At 39.8% G+C, this 18,939-nt stretch overlaps 1 protein-coding gene across 1 annotated transcript in view; it reads right to left on the bottom strand.

Moving 5' to 3' along the window:
* Nucleotides 1–18,939, bottom strand: part of TSPAN3 (tetraspanin 3) — a 48,282-nt gene that overhangs the window by 14,837 nt on the left and 14,506 nt on the right. The window contains exons 2-5 of the mRNA XM_075007174.1: nucleotides 7,172–7,363; nucleotides 5,594–5,668; nucleotides 3,026–3,127; nucleotides 338–490 (exon numbers count right to left, since the gene is read on the bottom strand). Coding sequence (XP_074863275.1) covers nucleotides 338–490; nucleotides 3,026–3,127; nucleotides 5,594–5,668; nucleotides 7,172–7,363 — 522 coding nt within the window. The remainder of the gene's footprint in view (nucleotides 1–337; nucleotides 491–3,025; nucleotides 3,128–5,593; nucleotides 5,669–7,171; nucleotides 7,364–18,939) is intronic.

Raw genomic sequence — 18,939 nt, 5'->3', positions numbered from 1 at the left:
GGAAGCGTTCAGCCTGGTCATAAATTTGCTTAGGAGCTCTGCATACATGTCCACTAACAAAATGAAATGAATGTTAAATGAGGTAATTAAATGGACAGAAAATTACAAGCATACCGCTAACAGCTTCAAAATAAAAGAAACAGACATCTGAAGGTTGTCTTTTAGGACAGGAAAGAGAGCTGAGACTGGAAGAACAACAAAAATTTATTTCTCAGACCCCAGATCAGATCCTTGGTATATGAAATATACCCCACCCCTCTGTATCGACCATGAAAACAAATACATTGTAAAGAAGATGGTCAGCTTTGTACATACTGAATTCACAGGTCTGGCTTACCTCAGAGTAAAGATCCATTGGGTGAGTCAAACTGCCAGTACAATTGGTGCTGGTTGCTTTGCAGCAGCTGAGGGGCACGCTGTTATTTTTAGTTTCTTTGAACCACTTAGTATTCTGCCAGTCTGAAGAGTTATGGATCCCACAACAGCGCAACTGAAGAAAAACAGAAAAAGCCACTATGTATACCAAAGTTGTCATGAAGGAACAGTTAAGAATATGCAGCGACTAATTACAATGATAGGAACAAAGACATGTATTAGAACAGGTTGTCTGTGTTAAATATTGAACAGTAGAGTAGGCACAAATGATCAACAATTTCTGAAAGATGCATGGGAATTCACATCTCAAACAACTTAGAGGAGCTCTATCATTTAAAATGTCAAACCACTAGTTCAGCAAATGAAAAATCTGGAGAAAATTCAAAATTTCTTGGTTGGGAAGGATAGCCACAGCGAAAAACCATTCATATTTTGGCAAGGATATCTTTCTTGTGTCACAAGATCTCTAATTATCCCAGGTGAAATCCCAGCAGGAACACAAAAAGATGCTGTTAGAATTTATACAGAATAAGAGAAGACCAAGAGGAAATACAGATATTTGTACAAACCCAGTTGACAGGGCTTTTCTGTACCAAATACAACATGGTACTATCATATTTGCTACTATCAAGACAAACTACCTGATATCATTAGTGGACTGGTGCACTCCAACCCAACCAATGGGTCTTCACAGAACAAGAAAACTGTGGCACTGTAAAAGTTTAGGCTTCTGAGGATTAATTTCTCTCTCTCTCTCTCTCTCACACACTTCAGAAGTTTACAAGCATCCTATGAGTTTGAGGCAGAACTAAAGAATTTTTTCCCCCTTGTCAATGACAGTTACTGCAAATAATACCAGTGTTGAGTCAAATCACAAACCACAGAATTGTAAAGATTGGGGGAGAAATGGAATACACAGGTCTGACCAGTTATTCGGTGCTTTTTTCTAAAATAGCAATTATAAGTAACTTGAGCTCTCCCACTTTCAAGTTAGGAAGCTGAGAAACAGTGCTTACACCAATTTTATATATAAAACTAGCATTAATAGAAGCAATGGCATCTGATCAGTTTAAAAAAATTAGTGATTTACATCAATTTTTGCAGACAACCTTCCTAACATTAAAAAATGTTCATAAAGACACCTGAGCAAAGGATCTGGATACACAAATTATCCAAGAGGAATGGGATTTGACACTGAAATGAGGACCAGCAATATGTAATATGAAGTATCAAAGTGATTTTTTTTGTTTTTAAACAGTACCTCCTACAAGTCAGGTGAAAACATATAGACACATTGAATGGTAATAAGTAGTGGAGAAATTGTGGCAAGGCACTTTTCTAGATATATGGTGGATACAGCCAGGCACCAAAGTGAATAGGAATATACTCTTTGTAAAGAACAAATAAACAAATATGGAGTATTTAATCCTCATGGGGCTTCCTACCAGAAATGGCCACACACAAGTAGATGAAGAACTGACCATCTATTAACGAGGATATCGATAGTCCAAATTTAGGGTAAGGGTTCAAAAAACATGAGGTCACTAAAAAGCTTAACATGCCAACTGTGTACTCATCAAAACAGACAGGACAAACACAGTTAAATATCTAGTTAGCATTTATTCAATACTCGGTCAATGCAGCTGCAAAAAAAAGTGAGCACACATTCAAAAAAGTTGGACATCATATTGTTTCACATACATGACCGGTTTGTTAACCTTGTAGTCAGATTGCACTCCACACAAATCACCAGAAAACAGCACACTAGGCATGCTGTACAGATGTTCACTTTGTATGAGGGTTACATTCTGTCAAACTAACCATCAAACTTCTTTATAGAAAGAAACTCCTTGTTGTAACGAGTATTTTTTTTGTCTCCAATATCTGCATGACAAGGAGTTGCGAGTCTGTTCAAAGGTCTTATGTAGTCCAAAGGAAAAAAAACTGACTTGAGGCTAGAGTGTAGATGGGAATCTCACTGGGTGAATCATAAGTCAATTGTTGTTAGCTACAATTTCCCCTCACTAGGGAATTTCTGAAAAGAAATCCACCACTGATACCATTTTTTCATACAGAGACTGGAGTTTACAGAGAACTCTGGAGGCTAGTTTTTAGAAACTGACATAATGGTGAAATGCTGGATATCACTAGTTCTTGTCAACATTGGTAAAGTTGTTTTCCAAAAAATTCCCTGCCATAGTTAAAATAAAGTTCAGTGGATCTGTCAATAAAATAGCTTTGATGTCACCACAAATGCATTTTTGTATTCACCTCTACAGGAGTGCAAGACAGATGGGTCTGTATGCTCTGACATGTCCTATTACAAATATTCAACAGTCAAAAGTAATAAAGGAAAAAAATATTAGGAGTCCAGCTTACATGGCTAACAATCCCTCCTGAAAAGCGTGTGGACATAGTTACAGACATGCGATATCCTAGGTCTTTTGCAACCACTAAACTATTGAGTGTCATGGATGCTAGTGTTTTTACTGTTTATATAGTGACCAGACTACTGTCTATAATGTCAGTCAAAGTTATAACGTGGACAGCAGCCAATTCAAACTTCAGAGCAACAGAATATTAAGAGCTCCTCATACAAATATGGACTTCATGAGATCTACAATTGATTTTCCCTAATGTTGACTCTCACCTGTCTCTGTACGTAGTCAATAGCGCGGCTGGCAGCATCAGGGTTTGTCCCATTGTATGCATCATACACTTTTTGAATGCTGTGATCAACTTCATCTTCCACCTGTAAAGAAAACACCTATTGGCACAACTAGTACAAAATTTTTTTTGGCTATAAATTGAGTAAACCTGGACCAAATCCTATTAGTTGAGTCTTAATTACTGTGGTTTACAGATTACTGTAGTTTGGCGAAGTAGTTTCTCTTCTGGAATTTTGACTGGTTTGTGTTTTGTACAGAAAATAAGGTTGAATAACTACCACCTTACACAGGACTCAAGGTCTTAAGCTGCTTTAGGATATCTATACATTACAGTGTATAAATTTATAAACTACTTCTGTGCTGACATCACTTTCCCTCTTTTATTGCTTTTATTACAGGGCTGAAACTGTACCAACTAAATAATTGTTTGCAAATGAGTTTTTTTTTTTTTTTTTACATGCATAAAATTTGCTACTCTACTCTTTCCAAAAATGCCACAAAGAACAAATGAGAATCTAGTTAGATTTGGGCTAAAGGTAAAATCTGAAGTGAATTGGCTACAGAGTATAGAATAGACCACAGGGCACGTACCCGATCTCAAATCATCATGCTGATCAAAAGACACTGTCTGTCCTAGAACACTGAATCAAAATTGTAAAACTTTACTAAAGCAAAAATCTAGCACTAGTTACAACCACTTGTAGTTAAAGGAGTAATCAAGTAGGATTCAGCTCAGGATAGCCAACTGGCATGTCTTAACTCTGCCTCTTTAATTAAGAGGACAGCAGCCAGCCTATTTCAGAGCTCCTCAGTTTTGTCTATGGTGGTAGCTTTGATTAACCTGTCTTCATTGCAGGAGTGCTTTCACATTGACTTAGAAAACAGGCAGAGTACTTGGGAGGAAACCCTCAAAGATTAAAACTGTTTTGGGATTTACTAAAATAGTAATCAAATCCTCCTCCTGCTAGGATCAGACACACAGCATCACTTTCCTTGTCAAAGCCATTTACACTTCACAGGAGAAGTGGGTCTGTCTCGCAAAAGCTCACCTAATAAATTATTTTGTAAGTCTTTAAAGAGCTACTTGACTGCTTTTTTGTTTTCACAGGAGAAGGTAGTGATAGCACACCATGTAACATTGGGGAAGAATAGCTACCTGACCCACTGCAGATAATCAACAATGCTACTGACATTTTAGAAATGGGTGCCATTGAGTGAACACCTGTTTCCCCTTTGAAAATGCTTGTATATTTGGTTTTGGAAAAAATTATCCCTAGAGTGCAAAATTAAGGAACCTATATTTAAAGCAGCAATTACTTCGGACAGAGATACACTTTTTGAAAGTGTTAACAAATGGTAATCAATACGTATGGAATTAGAGAGCTATGAACTTTTATGTTATGTGAAGCAATTGCTATTATTCTGTTGACAGCAAGAACTAAACATATATAGATGCTTTTAAATCAGACGAGTAAACATGATGTATGCTGAAATCAGTTTATTTTGGTGCCAATCAGTTTTGACTTTATAATGGCTAGAACAGGTATATGTTTACAGATCTCAAGACTTCATTTAGCCAACTTCACTCTGAATTGAAAGTGTACCAGCACAAGTTCACCCCCAAAATAATTAATCCAGTCTCATTTTATCCCATGTATTTTGTGGAACGTGTGTGGAACACCCCACACAGATGAACTGCATGGGGCAGAGATTTAATGCAGACAGCAGAAGTCAATCTCCAGCTGACTGAATTTTTAAAACCATGTACCTATGACAGAGATGAAGAAAGCCTCAACTCCTCTGTCCAGAAGACAAAAGTTTGGGACTATTCAATTTTGCACAAAAATTAAGTCTTTCAAGAGAGAAAATTTCTTCTCATTGAAGAGGTAAAACTAAACAGATCTGAAATAGGCTGGCTGCTGTCATGGAGGAATGCACAGAGAAGGTAAAACTGCATCGCTCTAGGTAAAATCTGAGCCTGAAAATTGGACCCAGGCCTCTCACTGCCAACAGAAGGATGTAGGAAAATTTCAAATGCACTGAAGGCTAGTGCCTACATTTGGAAGCCCACAATGTAGCCATCATTAGGCTCAGTTGTAAAGGCTGAATATCAGGTATAACTACTACCCAGCCTTTAGTCTTCCCTTCTGTAGAAGTTTGTGACAAGGCAATACCACCAGGTCCTTAAACCAGTTCTCACACTTGTCCTGAATTCAAAATGGACACATATCTGGTCCCTATTTATTTCTGCACTCTTTCAAAAAATTGTAGCTCTTTTGTAAAGCCAGAAGAAATGAGCGAGTTATCAGTTTCTTTTAAAAGAATTAACCATCTTTCATTAATGTTGAGTACTCATAACCCTTTCTAAACTATTTACTTCCAAACCTCTAAAGTCTGTTTTGATGCTTATGCTTGCCCCCACTTGTGCTATAATTTACACCTGCACCTTTCTTTGATCTTATACAAATGAAAACATTTTCATGATATCCAGCAACAGTTTTAGACCTGCAGTAAGTAACAGAAAATATTTGACTTAAGACAGTTATTACCTTTGCTCTGTAGATGTATCCCAGAACTACAACCACAACTTCAGTGATGAAAACCAAGAGGAGGATGATCACAAACTGTCAAATATAATCAAAAATGTATTTATACCATATGTAGCTTTGCCCACATGCTTTTTGAGAACCTACACTCTTTCAGGTTTATCAGATTTGCCATGCTAGGTACTAACTTGTTGAATAACCGATAGAAATTCCATTCTGAACAATCAATTCATACTCAAGTTCATCTAAGCTACTGAGTGCTGATGGCTTCAGCAGGCAACAAAAAGAATCAGATGCCAACAGAGGTTCAGACAAATATTGTCCATTTGGAAGACAACCCCCATATTGGCATACTGCAGACATGTATGCATTTCTCCACTGTACACGTTGAACCTCTCTAGTCCAACACTCTCGTGTCCTGTAACATCTGTAATCCAGCACGATTTTAGTAAGCCAGACAACCACTTATCATTGGTATGGCCAAGCTTCTCATAGTCCCATAAAGTGTGCTTATAGCCACCAGTCCTGGCTCTCATTGTGGGTCTTAATCACAAAAGCTCATTACCTACTTGCTATAGGACTGCCTTTTTTTTTTTTTTTTGGCACAAAGCTACAAACCAACATGGTTACCTATCTGAGACCAGTGTTCTGTACTGTTATTTAGCTCTAATTTACCCCTAAGTGTCTTCTAAGAGCTCAGTAAGCAGCAAAAGTGTTGGTAATGCTGGTAGACATATTGACCTCCAGTGGTCTGGCAAATTCTCTCATTCAGCAACGATCAGGTCTGAGGGTGCTGGACTAGAAAGGTTCAACCTATAGCAGCTTTAAGGGAACACCAAAGTCAATTGCGAGAGAACATTAAAGTAGTCAGAGTTTACATACTGAAGGTCCCACCAGATCTAATCTGAACTCCTGTACATCACAGGCCAGCAACACCTAGCACCTTCAGATAAAACACAACTGAACCTAGGGCAAAATAATGAAGCCCATAGGAGACTTTATATACTGTGACAATGTTATAAATACAATAGCACTATTACTTTTTTATTTTACTCAAATACATGTTAAGTGAATAGGTAGCAAACTGACACCAGAAACTAGAGTACTAAATTAAACAAGTACAACTGAGACAACACAAGAAATCATCTTTAATTAAAACAAGTACCTGTAGTGAGATTCCATTACCAATGCCATCCACATAATTTTAGTTTTAAGTTTCCACTCTGCTAAGCACAAATATGTTTCAAAGATTTATTTTTATAGTGGAATACACATGTATAATCAGGTTAATACTGATAATTTTTTTTTGCCTTAAGCTTATAATTATCATTCTGAAGAGGGATATTGGAAGGACTTTATATAAAATTTCAGTACCAAAAAAGGACTGATCTACTACGTCCCAACAAAGGAAAAGATATTTTAGGGTAAAATAGATATAGCAAACAGTGATCTTGTAAAAGAAGACTACAAGCATATATAACTAAACAGTGTCCATTTTAAATGTTATCCATAAAGCTCAAGGTCAAATATACATCAGAACACATAAAGCCTAAAAAGCTCATGTGAAACACAGCAACTTACAGTGGCAAGTCCACAGCGACTTTCACGGATTGTGGCACAGCACCCAATAAGTCCAATAATAAAGAGAAGTGTCCCCACAGCTATGATAACCACTGCTGGAATAAGCGTATAGACATCTTCAAAGAAGTGATCATAGTCGTCATATGTTATGAAGACATATGCTCCCACGTAGCACAGGATGCCTGCTGCTGCCTACAAAAAAGGAGTTAAGATAGTCAAATTCTCAGTAAATCCCAAAGTGGCTATAATTTCACAATGAGTACTTCTGCAAACATTTTCAACATCAAAACAGCCCCTTTGTATGACCACAGCTACAAAACACTTAGCCAGTACTTCACCAGTTACTGGGTATGTCTAGACTAGGGAAAGCAGAGGTTAGTAGTCGGTTAACTCCAACTGTATATGCAATCTATGCATAAGTTTAGGTTGGAGTTCACTGTCCTAGTTTAACCCCAAACTCATCTGTGTTTAACCTAGATAAAATCTGAGTCAGTTCACCTCAATCTAACCTCCATATCTTGAAATCATGGAAGAAGACGACATTTTCTTGTGAACACTGCACTCCTGGATCTCCTCCCAAACATTCATTCCATACATGAATCTAATTGTCTAAATTCTGTCATACACCACTTCTAATACAGTTGACAGCAAGATTAAATATTAAATGCTACCAGATAACACCGAGATTCCGTCCTTTAGATGCAGGAATGATTGTATGCTCTAAGGCTACGGCTACATGACATTCCCCTTTTGGGGGAAGTATACAAATGAGAGATATCAAAACTGCAAATGAAGCACCGATTTACAAATCTTGAGCGTCATTTGAATTCTTTCTTCCGATCACACTTCCAGAAGAGGAGGAGACTTTTCCGAAAGCAAGAGACAGCTGTGTAGATGGGATTCCTTTGGGGGAAAAAAAAACTGTTTTTGAAAGAATTGTTCTTCCTGAAACAAAATAGGAAAGGTTCTTTCAAAAATATCCCTCCTCCTCCCCCAAATAAGCTGTTTTTGCTTTTGAAAAAGTCTCTTCTGGAAACACAATTGGGAGAGATTATGCGAACGAATCAAGATTTGTAAATCGCACATCATTTGCATTTTTGATCTCCCTCATTTACATTCCTCCTCTGAAAGGGGAATGTAGTGTAACTGCAGCCTTAGATATACTGCTTTCTTCCACTTCATTACTTAAGGGATATATCATTTATTTCACTTCTGGGAGTAATGGGTGTACATATAAATATTTTTATCTTTAGTCAGTATGGAAAAGAATTAAAACCAGGGTTAAGATTTTGTAAAACCTATGTAACAAGATTTCCATTTTTAAATAGGTATTAACGCACGCCAATCCAAACAATATTTTTCACTACAAATAGTATACAAGGTCAGACAAGCACTGTGTGTTATCAGTATGGTGCATATCTATAGAATACATATGGTAAGATTTCAAACTTGAAAAGGAATCACTCTCAGAAGCATCATTGTGTGAACTAGCCACTTTCTGCACAAAGGTGAAATATTTATCATTACCGTTGTAACTTCCCGGCAGATTCATGATAAAGAGCTTAATTTCAAGATCTTACTGCAACCTCTACTACAATTGGAGGGATGGCACTTACTGCAAAATTCTAAATCTAAACTGGTGCATGTATAAGATCATTCTGAAATTGCGGGTCAGAATGCAGAATTCCCATTGATCTCAATGGAATTTACACTCAAGGAAAAATAAAAAAATTCCACAGGACTGAGGCCTTAAGATAGTAGACTATACACGAGGAATAGCAAATACTTCAGACACTATAATCATTTTTCTAGTTACCCAAACAACCCCCCTGCCCTTTCTTTACATTTCTCTGGCCCTATGTCAACATCTAGGACACTCACAGTAAATTTGGCATGGAACAGCTTAAGGGGAGAACAATGCTATACAGAACGTGTAACTGATTAAAATAATGGATGCTGTACACTCAGCTATAACATTCCATCTGTACAGATATGTTGATAGTCTAAGAGGGCACCATTAAACCAAGTGAAGTTAGCATGGTGTCCTTGTTTACATTAGTGTACTGCCACAGATATGACAGGTATTTAACATTCATTTAGTAAGTTACAAGTTTTATCGTAAGATTCAGAGTTCCCTAAGTCAGGAGTGGTTAGCTGTATTGAAGGAAATGGACTTACCACTTTAGGACACAGAGAATATTTTAGGTTAATTCAAACTGGTTTTACAGAATCATATGAATCTGAGTATTATTATTTATCTAATTTAAAAAGGTTCAAGACAGTTCACCACAGAGACTTTGGTGATTTAGCAACATAAAACTAAACTTAAAGTGAGCTCAGATTATACTGTCTCAAATACCATAAGGTAGTTATCTAAGTTTTAGTTTTCCCCATCGGGTGTACAGTAAGGTCTCAGAGTACGTGACCCTGCTCTTATGTGGCCCACCCCCGGTTCATACAGTAAACCCTCAAAATGCACAATTTCAAGTTGCACTTAATTGCAAGTTAAGCACAACTCAAAATCTCGCTTCTCCTGGCCCTGGCTGAAGCCCCTCAGCCCTGCACGGCCCTGGCTCAGCCTCCCCTAACCCTGATCACCACCCGTGCACGGCTCCAACCTATCCCACACCCACGCCTCTGGCTCCAGCTCAACAACCATCATGAGCAGCTCCGGCTCAACCCCCTGCCGGTTCACCACCCCTCACACGAGGCTCTGGCTCACCATCCCCATCCTGGTTCAAACCCCCACATGTGGCTCCGGTTTCATGCTCCCACCCCAGTTCAACCCCCCCATGGCTTAGCTGACCACCTGAGCAGGGCTCCAGCTTACCACCTCCACGTGTGGCTCTGGCTCAACCGCCGCCCCCCCCCGGCCCCTGTGGGTCCAGTACTACTCCCTTGCCCCACTTCAAACCCCTGTGTGGCTCTGGCTCAATGCCACCCCTCACCCCACTGCAGCCCTAACACACACCAGGCTTAATGCCCCACCCCCCCCAGCCCCAACCCACCGCCAGGCTTAATCTTCCCCAACAGTCCCCACAATCCAGGGCTTACCTTGCTGCTGCTTCCCCGGCTGCAGAACGTGTGTTCCACGGGGGGTGGGAGCCGCATCCTGATTTACACAAAATTCAGGTTACACAAGTGTGTGTGGGAACAGCACCCTTATGTAAATTGAGGGTCTATTAAGTTTTTACTAGGTTTTAATCTTGAATAAAAGTGATGATATAACAGCTGTTGACAATATGTACATACAGAACACTCTGGGGGTTTCTCCAAATTTGTGTATATTCTAATGGGACCCCAGTAATATATATATCTGTAGTTAAACTATATAGCACCATTTACATCTTTAAATGTTGCATCATAGTTGTGTAACTGTAGGACTTAATATGGTGGGGCCCCCTAAGAACTGTACAAATTGAATGAGTCCCCCGCCTTAGAGGGCTTTATCTAAACACAAGAAGTGTGGGCAAGAATCTAATATACAAGCAACCTGAATAATGTAAAAGGCAAACATGACAGTTCCAAGATTTATTTAGAGGAATGGAAGTTGTTAGAGAGATTAAACAAACAGAAAAGGAAGATGAGCTGAGACTGTGGAGAGATGTTAAATGGTGTAATATACATGGTAAGAGATGAACACAGATAAAGTTATAATTATCCAAATAGTGACTTATTTTAAGTCCCAGATCAATGCCTAAAAATGGCATTGCTCATCTAAGGTATTAGTGACTATATTAGCCTTGATCTGTAAGCATATCAGTTAACAATGGATGCTACAGATTTTGGCTGTGTGTAATTTTAGACTGTTTGGTGATGTAGGATATGGGAAACATTGAGGGGGGAGGGAATAATTTCTAATTTAACCAGTGTCAATCTTCACTATCAAAACAGTTGTGTCTCAGATGAATTCCCCTCTTGCTGCAAAGGTTTGGAAGCTATCTGAGAACTATGCTTCCGCTGTCATAACCAGGTCCTCTTCTAATGTGAAGAAAACAGGTTGGGGGTGGAAAGGAAAGGATAATAATTTTCGCCATTAAAGTCCCCTTGAACATACAATATAGGTGTGATAGGTTGGATCACAGAAGTTTGCTGAAGGTTGTCCCCTTGTGAGCTGATCACTGAGGCTCGGCCTCCAGCTCTCTCTCTGGGGCTTTCCACCCATTTTGTCTTGCTGGACCAGATCACCTAGTCTCCCACAGCCAAACCATAATGTTGGGGTTACTGCCCCCTCGGCATAGCAAAACAGATGCTGAATCAGCTCACCTTCAGAAGGGTTCAACTATGAGGGCTCTGCACCCAGGGAACCAACCTCCTCCAAAGGGGTATAAAACCCTAAACCCAATTTACCCTTTGTAAAAAGCTCATAAGGGAAAGCTCATAAGGTCTGCCCACTTTATCAATGAGAGACAAGGACGAGTAGTTGCTTCCTTCGCCTCCCGTCCCCTCTGGTAACAGTTATTTATAATGGTTTTAACAAACAAAAGCATCAAGGATGGCCAGGCAGTTTCAAAGCCAGATGAAGATAAAGAACTGATGGCTACCCATTGCTTAAAACAGAGTTCTCAGGATAGGAACCCTTCTTTTAGGCACCTCTTCTCCCCAACTCCATGGAAGAACACCAGATTCCAGTACCAGGTGACATGATCATATGTCCTTCTGAGATTAATCACAGTTTGGGATTATAGAACAAAAACATGACAATTCACAGGTTACTAGTTTGAGTACTGAGTGATCATACTTGTGCTGCATCAGTAATGGCCCTCATTCGCACATTCAGGGTTATACACAGATTTACACTTCATATTTCTAACTTCACATGAAAGAATAATATATGCACAAAATAGAATATACACATACAGCAGACTGAAAAATTACAATTGATATTTTACATGAGGCATTTTGTCCAAAGAATCTTCATAAGCCAATTTCTATAACACATGGGAGAAGGGTGCACGACACAGGTATTGAAATTATTGACTTTTCAGAAGATAGTAGCCACAAAAGCAGTAAGGTAGTACAAGTGTTACCATTAGGTTATGCCAAGTATTTCAATTTTACAGAGCTGATATTTGACAAAAATGAGCTCAGGAATTTCAGCTTCAGACCTTCCTGTCTCCTCCCACCAACTTTTGTTTTACAAATCAGATCCATAGAACTGAAAACGGACCCCAAGAGGTCATCAAGTCCAATCCCATCTTAATGCAGGACCAAGTAAACCCTATTGTCATGTGCAACAGGTACTTGGATTTTAAGAACAAACTGAACAATGACAGGGATCCCAAAACCACCCCGGGAGCCTATTCCAGAATTTAAATACATATATATTTAGAATGCTTCCCCATCATATCTTACCTAAATATCCCTTGCCACTGATGAAGGGCCTTACTGCCTTATTTTCAATGGACATAGAGAACAATTTATTTAAGTCCTCTTTATAATGCTATTAACATATCTGAAGACATCTAAACCATGCTTAAAGAAACAAAGCAGTTTTCCCTTTGCCTTGCCAAAAACAAAGGCAAAACAGGACTATATGCATCGGACAGCTTTTCCACATGAATTACATTTACCATACTAGAAGGGTTGGGGTGAAGGATATGGCTGATGAATTAACAGGTTACATGCAGAAACTCTAACTATATGTTGCATTCGGAGTAAGTCTGAAAGAATAAACAAGGATGCAAGATTCAGGCACTCCTTAATTGTAATCACAGTACTGTAGGTGTCTCATCTTACCCCAGGGTTATGCAATATTTTACTTCTCTACCTCTCCATCTGTGAAATGGATGTACAGTGCAAGCTTTGTTATCCTGCATCCCCAGGGAACTGGGAATGCCAGATAATAAAATGTGCAGGTTAGGCAAGCTGGGCCACCCAGGCCACCTAACCAAATGTGCCGGTTAGTTGAATGATGGACAACTGGGTGTTTACAGTACAGTAAACCCTCGAGACACACACAATCAAGTTGTGCATGTCTTGGGCTAATGAGACTGCCACTCCTAACAGGAGCGGCAGCCTGACTCTTGTTGCCCCTGACAGTGCTTTCCTGTCAGGGGGTGGCAGCTGAGAGTAAGTCCGACATCCTCCCCTCGCAGAGCCAGGAAACTAAGCACAGCAGCATCCCTGGTCAGTTTCCTGGCTCCAAGGACTGGAGGCAAATGGGGGACCAGGCTGCCCCTGGTTCCCAGCTCCTCTCCACTGGCTGGAGCCAGGAAATTGACCAAGGCTGCTGCCCTGCTCAGTTTCCCAAGTCCCACAAGCAGCAGGGAGACAAGAATCAGGCTGCCCCCCTGGCTCCCTGACACACTGGGAGCCAGGAAACTGACCAAGCCCGGGTGGGTTGGTCAATTTCCTGGCTCCTGCAAGCCCAGGGGAGTCGAAAACCAGGCTGCAGCCTGGTTCCCATCTTCCCTAGACTTGCGTGAAAACTTGAGTTATGCATGGGCTGAAGGAACGAGACCCATGAGTAACTCAAGGGTTTACTGTAACAGGAATCGCTACACCCCTTCCAATTAGTTAGCTAATGAACTCACATTTGCACAACACTGAATGCTTAAGGAGCTATACAGATGCTAAGACATGAAAAAATCAGTTAGGAACAAAACAAAATGAAACATATTAGTGCAGATATGTTTGGCTTATTTCCTTCAAAACTAAGTGCTCAGCACAGGGAAGACATGAACTAAAGTCTTCTAGTTCAATTCTAATCCACTAGCATTTTATGTACAGACTAGAACAATGCAGACCTGCACATTTAGGATAGAAAGTGAAGAACCAAAGGGGAGCCAAGAAACAATGGAATCACACTGTTGCCTAGCAATGAAACATGTGAAATGTGTCAGTGATGTCATCCCCCACTTCAAAGGATTAAGATGCTTGTCAGGCATGTAGAATCTGGCAAGACAGAAAAAAGCCATCTGTAGCTGTCACCAGATATTAAGAGATTGCAAAGGAAGACAAAAAATCAGCACTATTAATGAGCCTCTTTGTCTCTCTGTTATGTTTTAAACTGAATTTTAAAGTGGCTTCTTTCCCAGCCCAAGAAAAGCCAGTTCCATAGAAGCAATGCTAAGAGTATAGCTGCATACGAATAAATCTGGAAAGAAAAAAAATTTTTGCTGCACAGCAATTGCTAGAGTGATGGTGCTGGTTGGGGGGGGAGGGGGCGGAAATCAACTGTTTCTTAAATGCATTAAAAGTCCACACTAAACTTCTCATTTAAAAATAGTTACAATTAAATCCCATCACAAACATGTCACACACACACTTACAGTCTCATAAAAATTAATTACTAGCTCTCGTCTTCCAGTCTAACTACTAGTTCTGTCTTCTTGAAAATTCTGGGTTTTCAATGTCTAAGTAGTAATACGTGCCAAGAAACAAACAAGCTGGAGAGGACTGCTTTTGTTCTGTGCTGACATTGTGGTGGATCATGGCCAACCAGAGCAGAGGGGTAAGTTAAGACACACATCTAGGAAAGGACATAGGCAGCATAGAAAGGAACAGTAGAGTGGACTATGGAAAAAAAACAAAAACCAAACAACAACAACAAAACCCACCACTATTCAGTGAGTCCAAGCAGCTTTCTATATTCCCTCACACTTTCGCCATGGAAAAAAAAAGTCATGGCTTCTAGGCATAAGAGACCCTAACTGGGAATATTTTGAATAAACTCATTCCCCGGATTAAAAAGAAAAATATATCAAGTATAAGCAGGCACTGCATCATCTCTTTGCCCTATCTGCAAGAATGAGTTATGAGAAAATGATGTAGATACGGATGAGTAGATCAACTGGTTAGTAACCTAAATGCACTCTGCAAAGCATCATTCTTCAAGATTCTCTTTATGCCTTTTAGTATGACTTGAAAAGTAAACTCCCAAGCTATTTGCTGTGGCAGATGCTGCAAAGAAAAAAAATACCTAGAGTTTAGTTAAACCTTATGGTTTAATTAGTTAAACATGGAGTTACACACATCTCCCAGAAGTGGAGAGGCCTTGAGAGGTTAATAGAGTCCAATCCCCTGCACTCACAGCAGGACTTATCACCATCCCTGACAGTTTTTCTTTTTTTTAAATCTAAGCTGGATGGCCCGCCTCAAGGATTGAGCTCACAGCCCTTTGTTTATAAGGTCAATGCTTGAACCACTGAGCAATCCTCCCACAACCCAAAGCGAGAAACACCCCCTTAAAGACCAGTGAGCTAGGTAAGTAGGTTTAGAATAGCACTTAAGTATACAATACAGAAAGCAGCAGTAAGAAAAAAGTCTAGAATTGCCAGTTTGCACTGTCATTATCTTATTACATAATACAGGTTCCTTATTTTGTAACATGGCCACAGGTCACAAGTCTATTCCCTATTTTACTTCAGTGTAACCCAGCTTTTCCAAGGGAACCCTTTTTTTACACTTATTTAAAAAAAAAAAAAACCAAAACAAATCCCACCCACCCACCCACCCACCCACCCACACCAGTGAGTTCAATGGGACTTACTCCAAAAGTAAGTGCACTCTAAGCAGTCATATCTTTTTTGGTTGCTTAATTTAAATCATGATTGAAATCAATCCACTCTGGTTGTCAACTATATAATCTTAGGATCTTTGCAATTTGTTTAGATTCTGCAATTTTTACAATTTGAGATGTACTTTTCTAATATAAAAATTGATATTAACTGCCAAGATCTACACAAGTGACATTAATTTGATTAAATGCTGAATAAAACATGCAGTATCTATCAAAGCAATATACTGCAATGAATATGTTGAAGTAAAACACACACTGTCTCTGAGTCACTATAGAGGCTCTTCTGCATACTTGGCTTCACCTAATTCTTGACCTTCCCTCCCACCCCTCCACCCTCTGATTTGCTCACATTGATCATTTTTTTCTGATTTGTCCTCCTTGATTACTGTTTTTGGTTCTCTGTGCCTTAAATATTGAGTCTGTTCTGGTATGGCTATGGTCTGAAGAAGTGGGTCTGTCCCACAAAAGCTCACCTAATAAATTATTTTGCTAATCTTTAAAATGCTACTTGACTGCTTTTTGTTTTGACTGTCTCTCAACGTGTGCTTAAAATATGGGGGGGGGAGGGGAAGGAAATGAGATTTTATTCTTTGATTATCAAAAGCTTTGCAAACATGACCTAAAATTTGAAAGTTATCATATTCTGGTACTCACATCACCATATAGACTATGTAGGCAGAACTCTTAACAATTCTGTTAGAAACAACTGATGTTAGAGTGAGAAAAGAATATGGCTCATTCACAGCATTGCAATATCTCTTCAGTAAAAGTTAGTAAAAGCTTCTTAAGTCACTAGTCAGGGCAAAGAGGAAACAGATGGCATTTTAATGATAGCCACTTTTTTGCAGTAACGTTGCAAACTGAAATCTGTTACATGGAATGCATGTGATTCACACAGATGTATTCTGAAAACAATGCCTTAAAACGTAAAAAGCAATAATATAAATTGAACAGCAGAAAATCTCCATTGTTCATGAATATCCAAATCGAGAAAGGTCAATGAACTTCATATGCTGCAATAATTAGGCTTATGTATGTTTGGACAAAATGGATATTGACTGAGATATCACCACAAACTAGAAGGGGTTCCTTCAGAAAAGGCAAAGTGACCAGCGCTGCATAGATGACTTAATTACGTTTACTTTTGGTGGTATGTAGGCTACATGAAGCTCCATATCACAATGATGTGCTCCGGCAGCAGAGAACCTGTGGGTATGCCTACACTGCACCAGGAATCTACCAGGCTGGGATTGATCCACCTGGCATCAGTTGATTGTGTCACTGAAGACACAATAAACTGATCTTCAAGCATACTTCCATCAACCTAGGTACTCTGGCAAGATTAGGAGAGCAGCCAGCATGAATGGGAGAGCTGCCCCATCAACCTTATCACTACGAAGACGCCACAGTAGATACGCTGATTTCAGCTATGAAAGTTGCCTAGCTGAAGTAGACCAACAGTAAAGGTAAATGTAGACAAGGCCCAAGTGACACTAGATGGTTATGGTTTAAAAAGTACAGATGTGGGAGGCATTACTTGGGCACAAAGACAGCCATGTACAGCCCATACCCCAGTGTTCCGGCACATCCATACGCTAATGTCTCATCCTCCACATTGCTATTTATAGCTGTGCTAACAAGACATGCAATGACTATTCCACACGCTGCCGTAAGTGTAGAAATACCATGAAAGATGCATGGGCACACCAGGCACATGGAGGAAAAAAATGATTTGTATATAAATAAAGCAGTGGTGGGGAACCATTTTTGAGGCAGTGGCCACTGACCCCCAAAGAAAAGGGAGGGGGGGGGGAAAATCAGTCAGGGGCTACATAAGAGAAGCAAAAGGAAAACCCTCACTAATGTGACTCCTGACTGAGCTACCTCATCCCCTAACATTCCAGCACTAAGAACATAAGAATGGCCATACTGGGTCAGACCAAAGGTCCATCCAGCCCAGTATCCCATCTGCCAACAGTGGCCAATGCCAGGTGCCCCAGAGAAGGAGAACAGAAGACAATGATCAAGTGATTCATCTCCTGCCCTTGTACTGAAGGCTAGGGCACCATACTTTACCCCTGGCTAATAGCCATTTATGGACCTAACCTGCAAAAATTTATCGAGCTCTTTTTTAAACCCTAATAGAGTCCTGGCCTTCACAGCCTCCTCCGGCAAGGAGTTCCACAGGTTGACTGTGCACTGTGTGAAGAAAAATTTCCTTTTATTAGTTTTGAACCTACTACCCATCAATTTCATTTGGTGTCCCCTAGTTCTTGTATTATGGGAAAAGGTAAATAATTTTTCTATATTCACTTTCTCCACACCATTCATGATTTTATATACCTCTATCATATCGCCCCTCAATCGCCTCTTTTCCAGACTGAAAAGTCCCAGTCTCTCTAGCCTCTCCCCATATGGGACCCGTTCCAAACCCCTAATCATCTTAGTCGCCCTTTTCTGAACCTTTTCTAATGCCAATATATCTTTTTTGAGGTGAGGAGACCACATCTGCACGCAGTACTCAAGATGTGGGCGTACCATAGTTTTATATAGGGGAAGTATGATATCTTTTGTCTTATTATCGATCCCTTATTTAATAATTCTTAACATCCTATTTGCTTTACTAACTGCCGCTGCACACTGCGTGGATGTCTTCAGAGAACTATCCACTATAACTCCAAGATTCCTTTCCTGATCTGTCGTAGCTAAATTTGACCCCATCATGTTGTACGTGTAATTTGGGTTATTTTTTCCAATGTGCATTACCTTACACTTACCCACATTAAATTTCATTTGCCATTTTGCTGCCCAATCACTCAGTTTGCTGAGATCTTTTTGTAGTTCTTCACAATCCCTTTTGGTTTTGACTGTCCTGAACAACTTGGTGTCATCTGCATACTTTGCCACCTCACTGCTTACCTCATTTTCTAGATCATTGATGAACAAGTTGAACAGGATCGGTCCCAGGACTGACCCCTGGGGAACACCATTAGTTACCCCCCTCCATTGTGAAAAATTACCATTTATTCCAACCCTTTGTTTTCTGTCTTTTAACCAATTCCCGATCCATGAAAGGATCTTTCCTCCTATCCCATGACCGCCTAATTTACATAAAAGCCTTTGGTGTGGGACCGTGTCAAAGGCTTTCTGGAAATCTAGGTATATTATGTCCACTGGGTGCCCCTTGTCTGCATGTTTATTAACCCCTTCAAAGAATTCTAATAGATTAGTTAGGCAGAAGGGC

Source organism: Carettochelys insculpta, chromosome 12, assembly GCF_033958435.1.
Source record: "Carettochelys insculpta isolate YL-2023 chromosome 12, ASM3395843v1, whole genome shotgun sequence".
NCBI lineage: Eukaryota > Metazoa > Chordata > Testudines > Carettochelyidae > Carettochelys > Carettochelys insculpta.
This window is presented reverse-complemented; position numbering and strand designations above follow the sequence as displayed.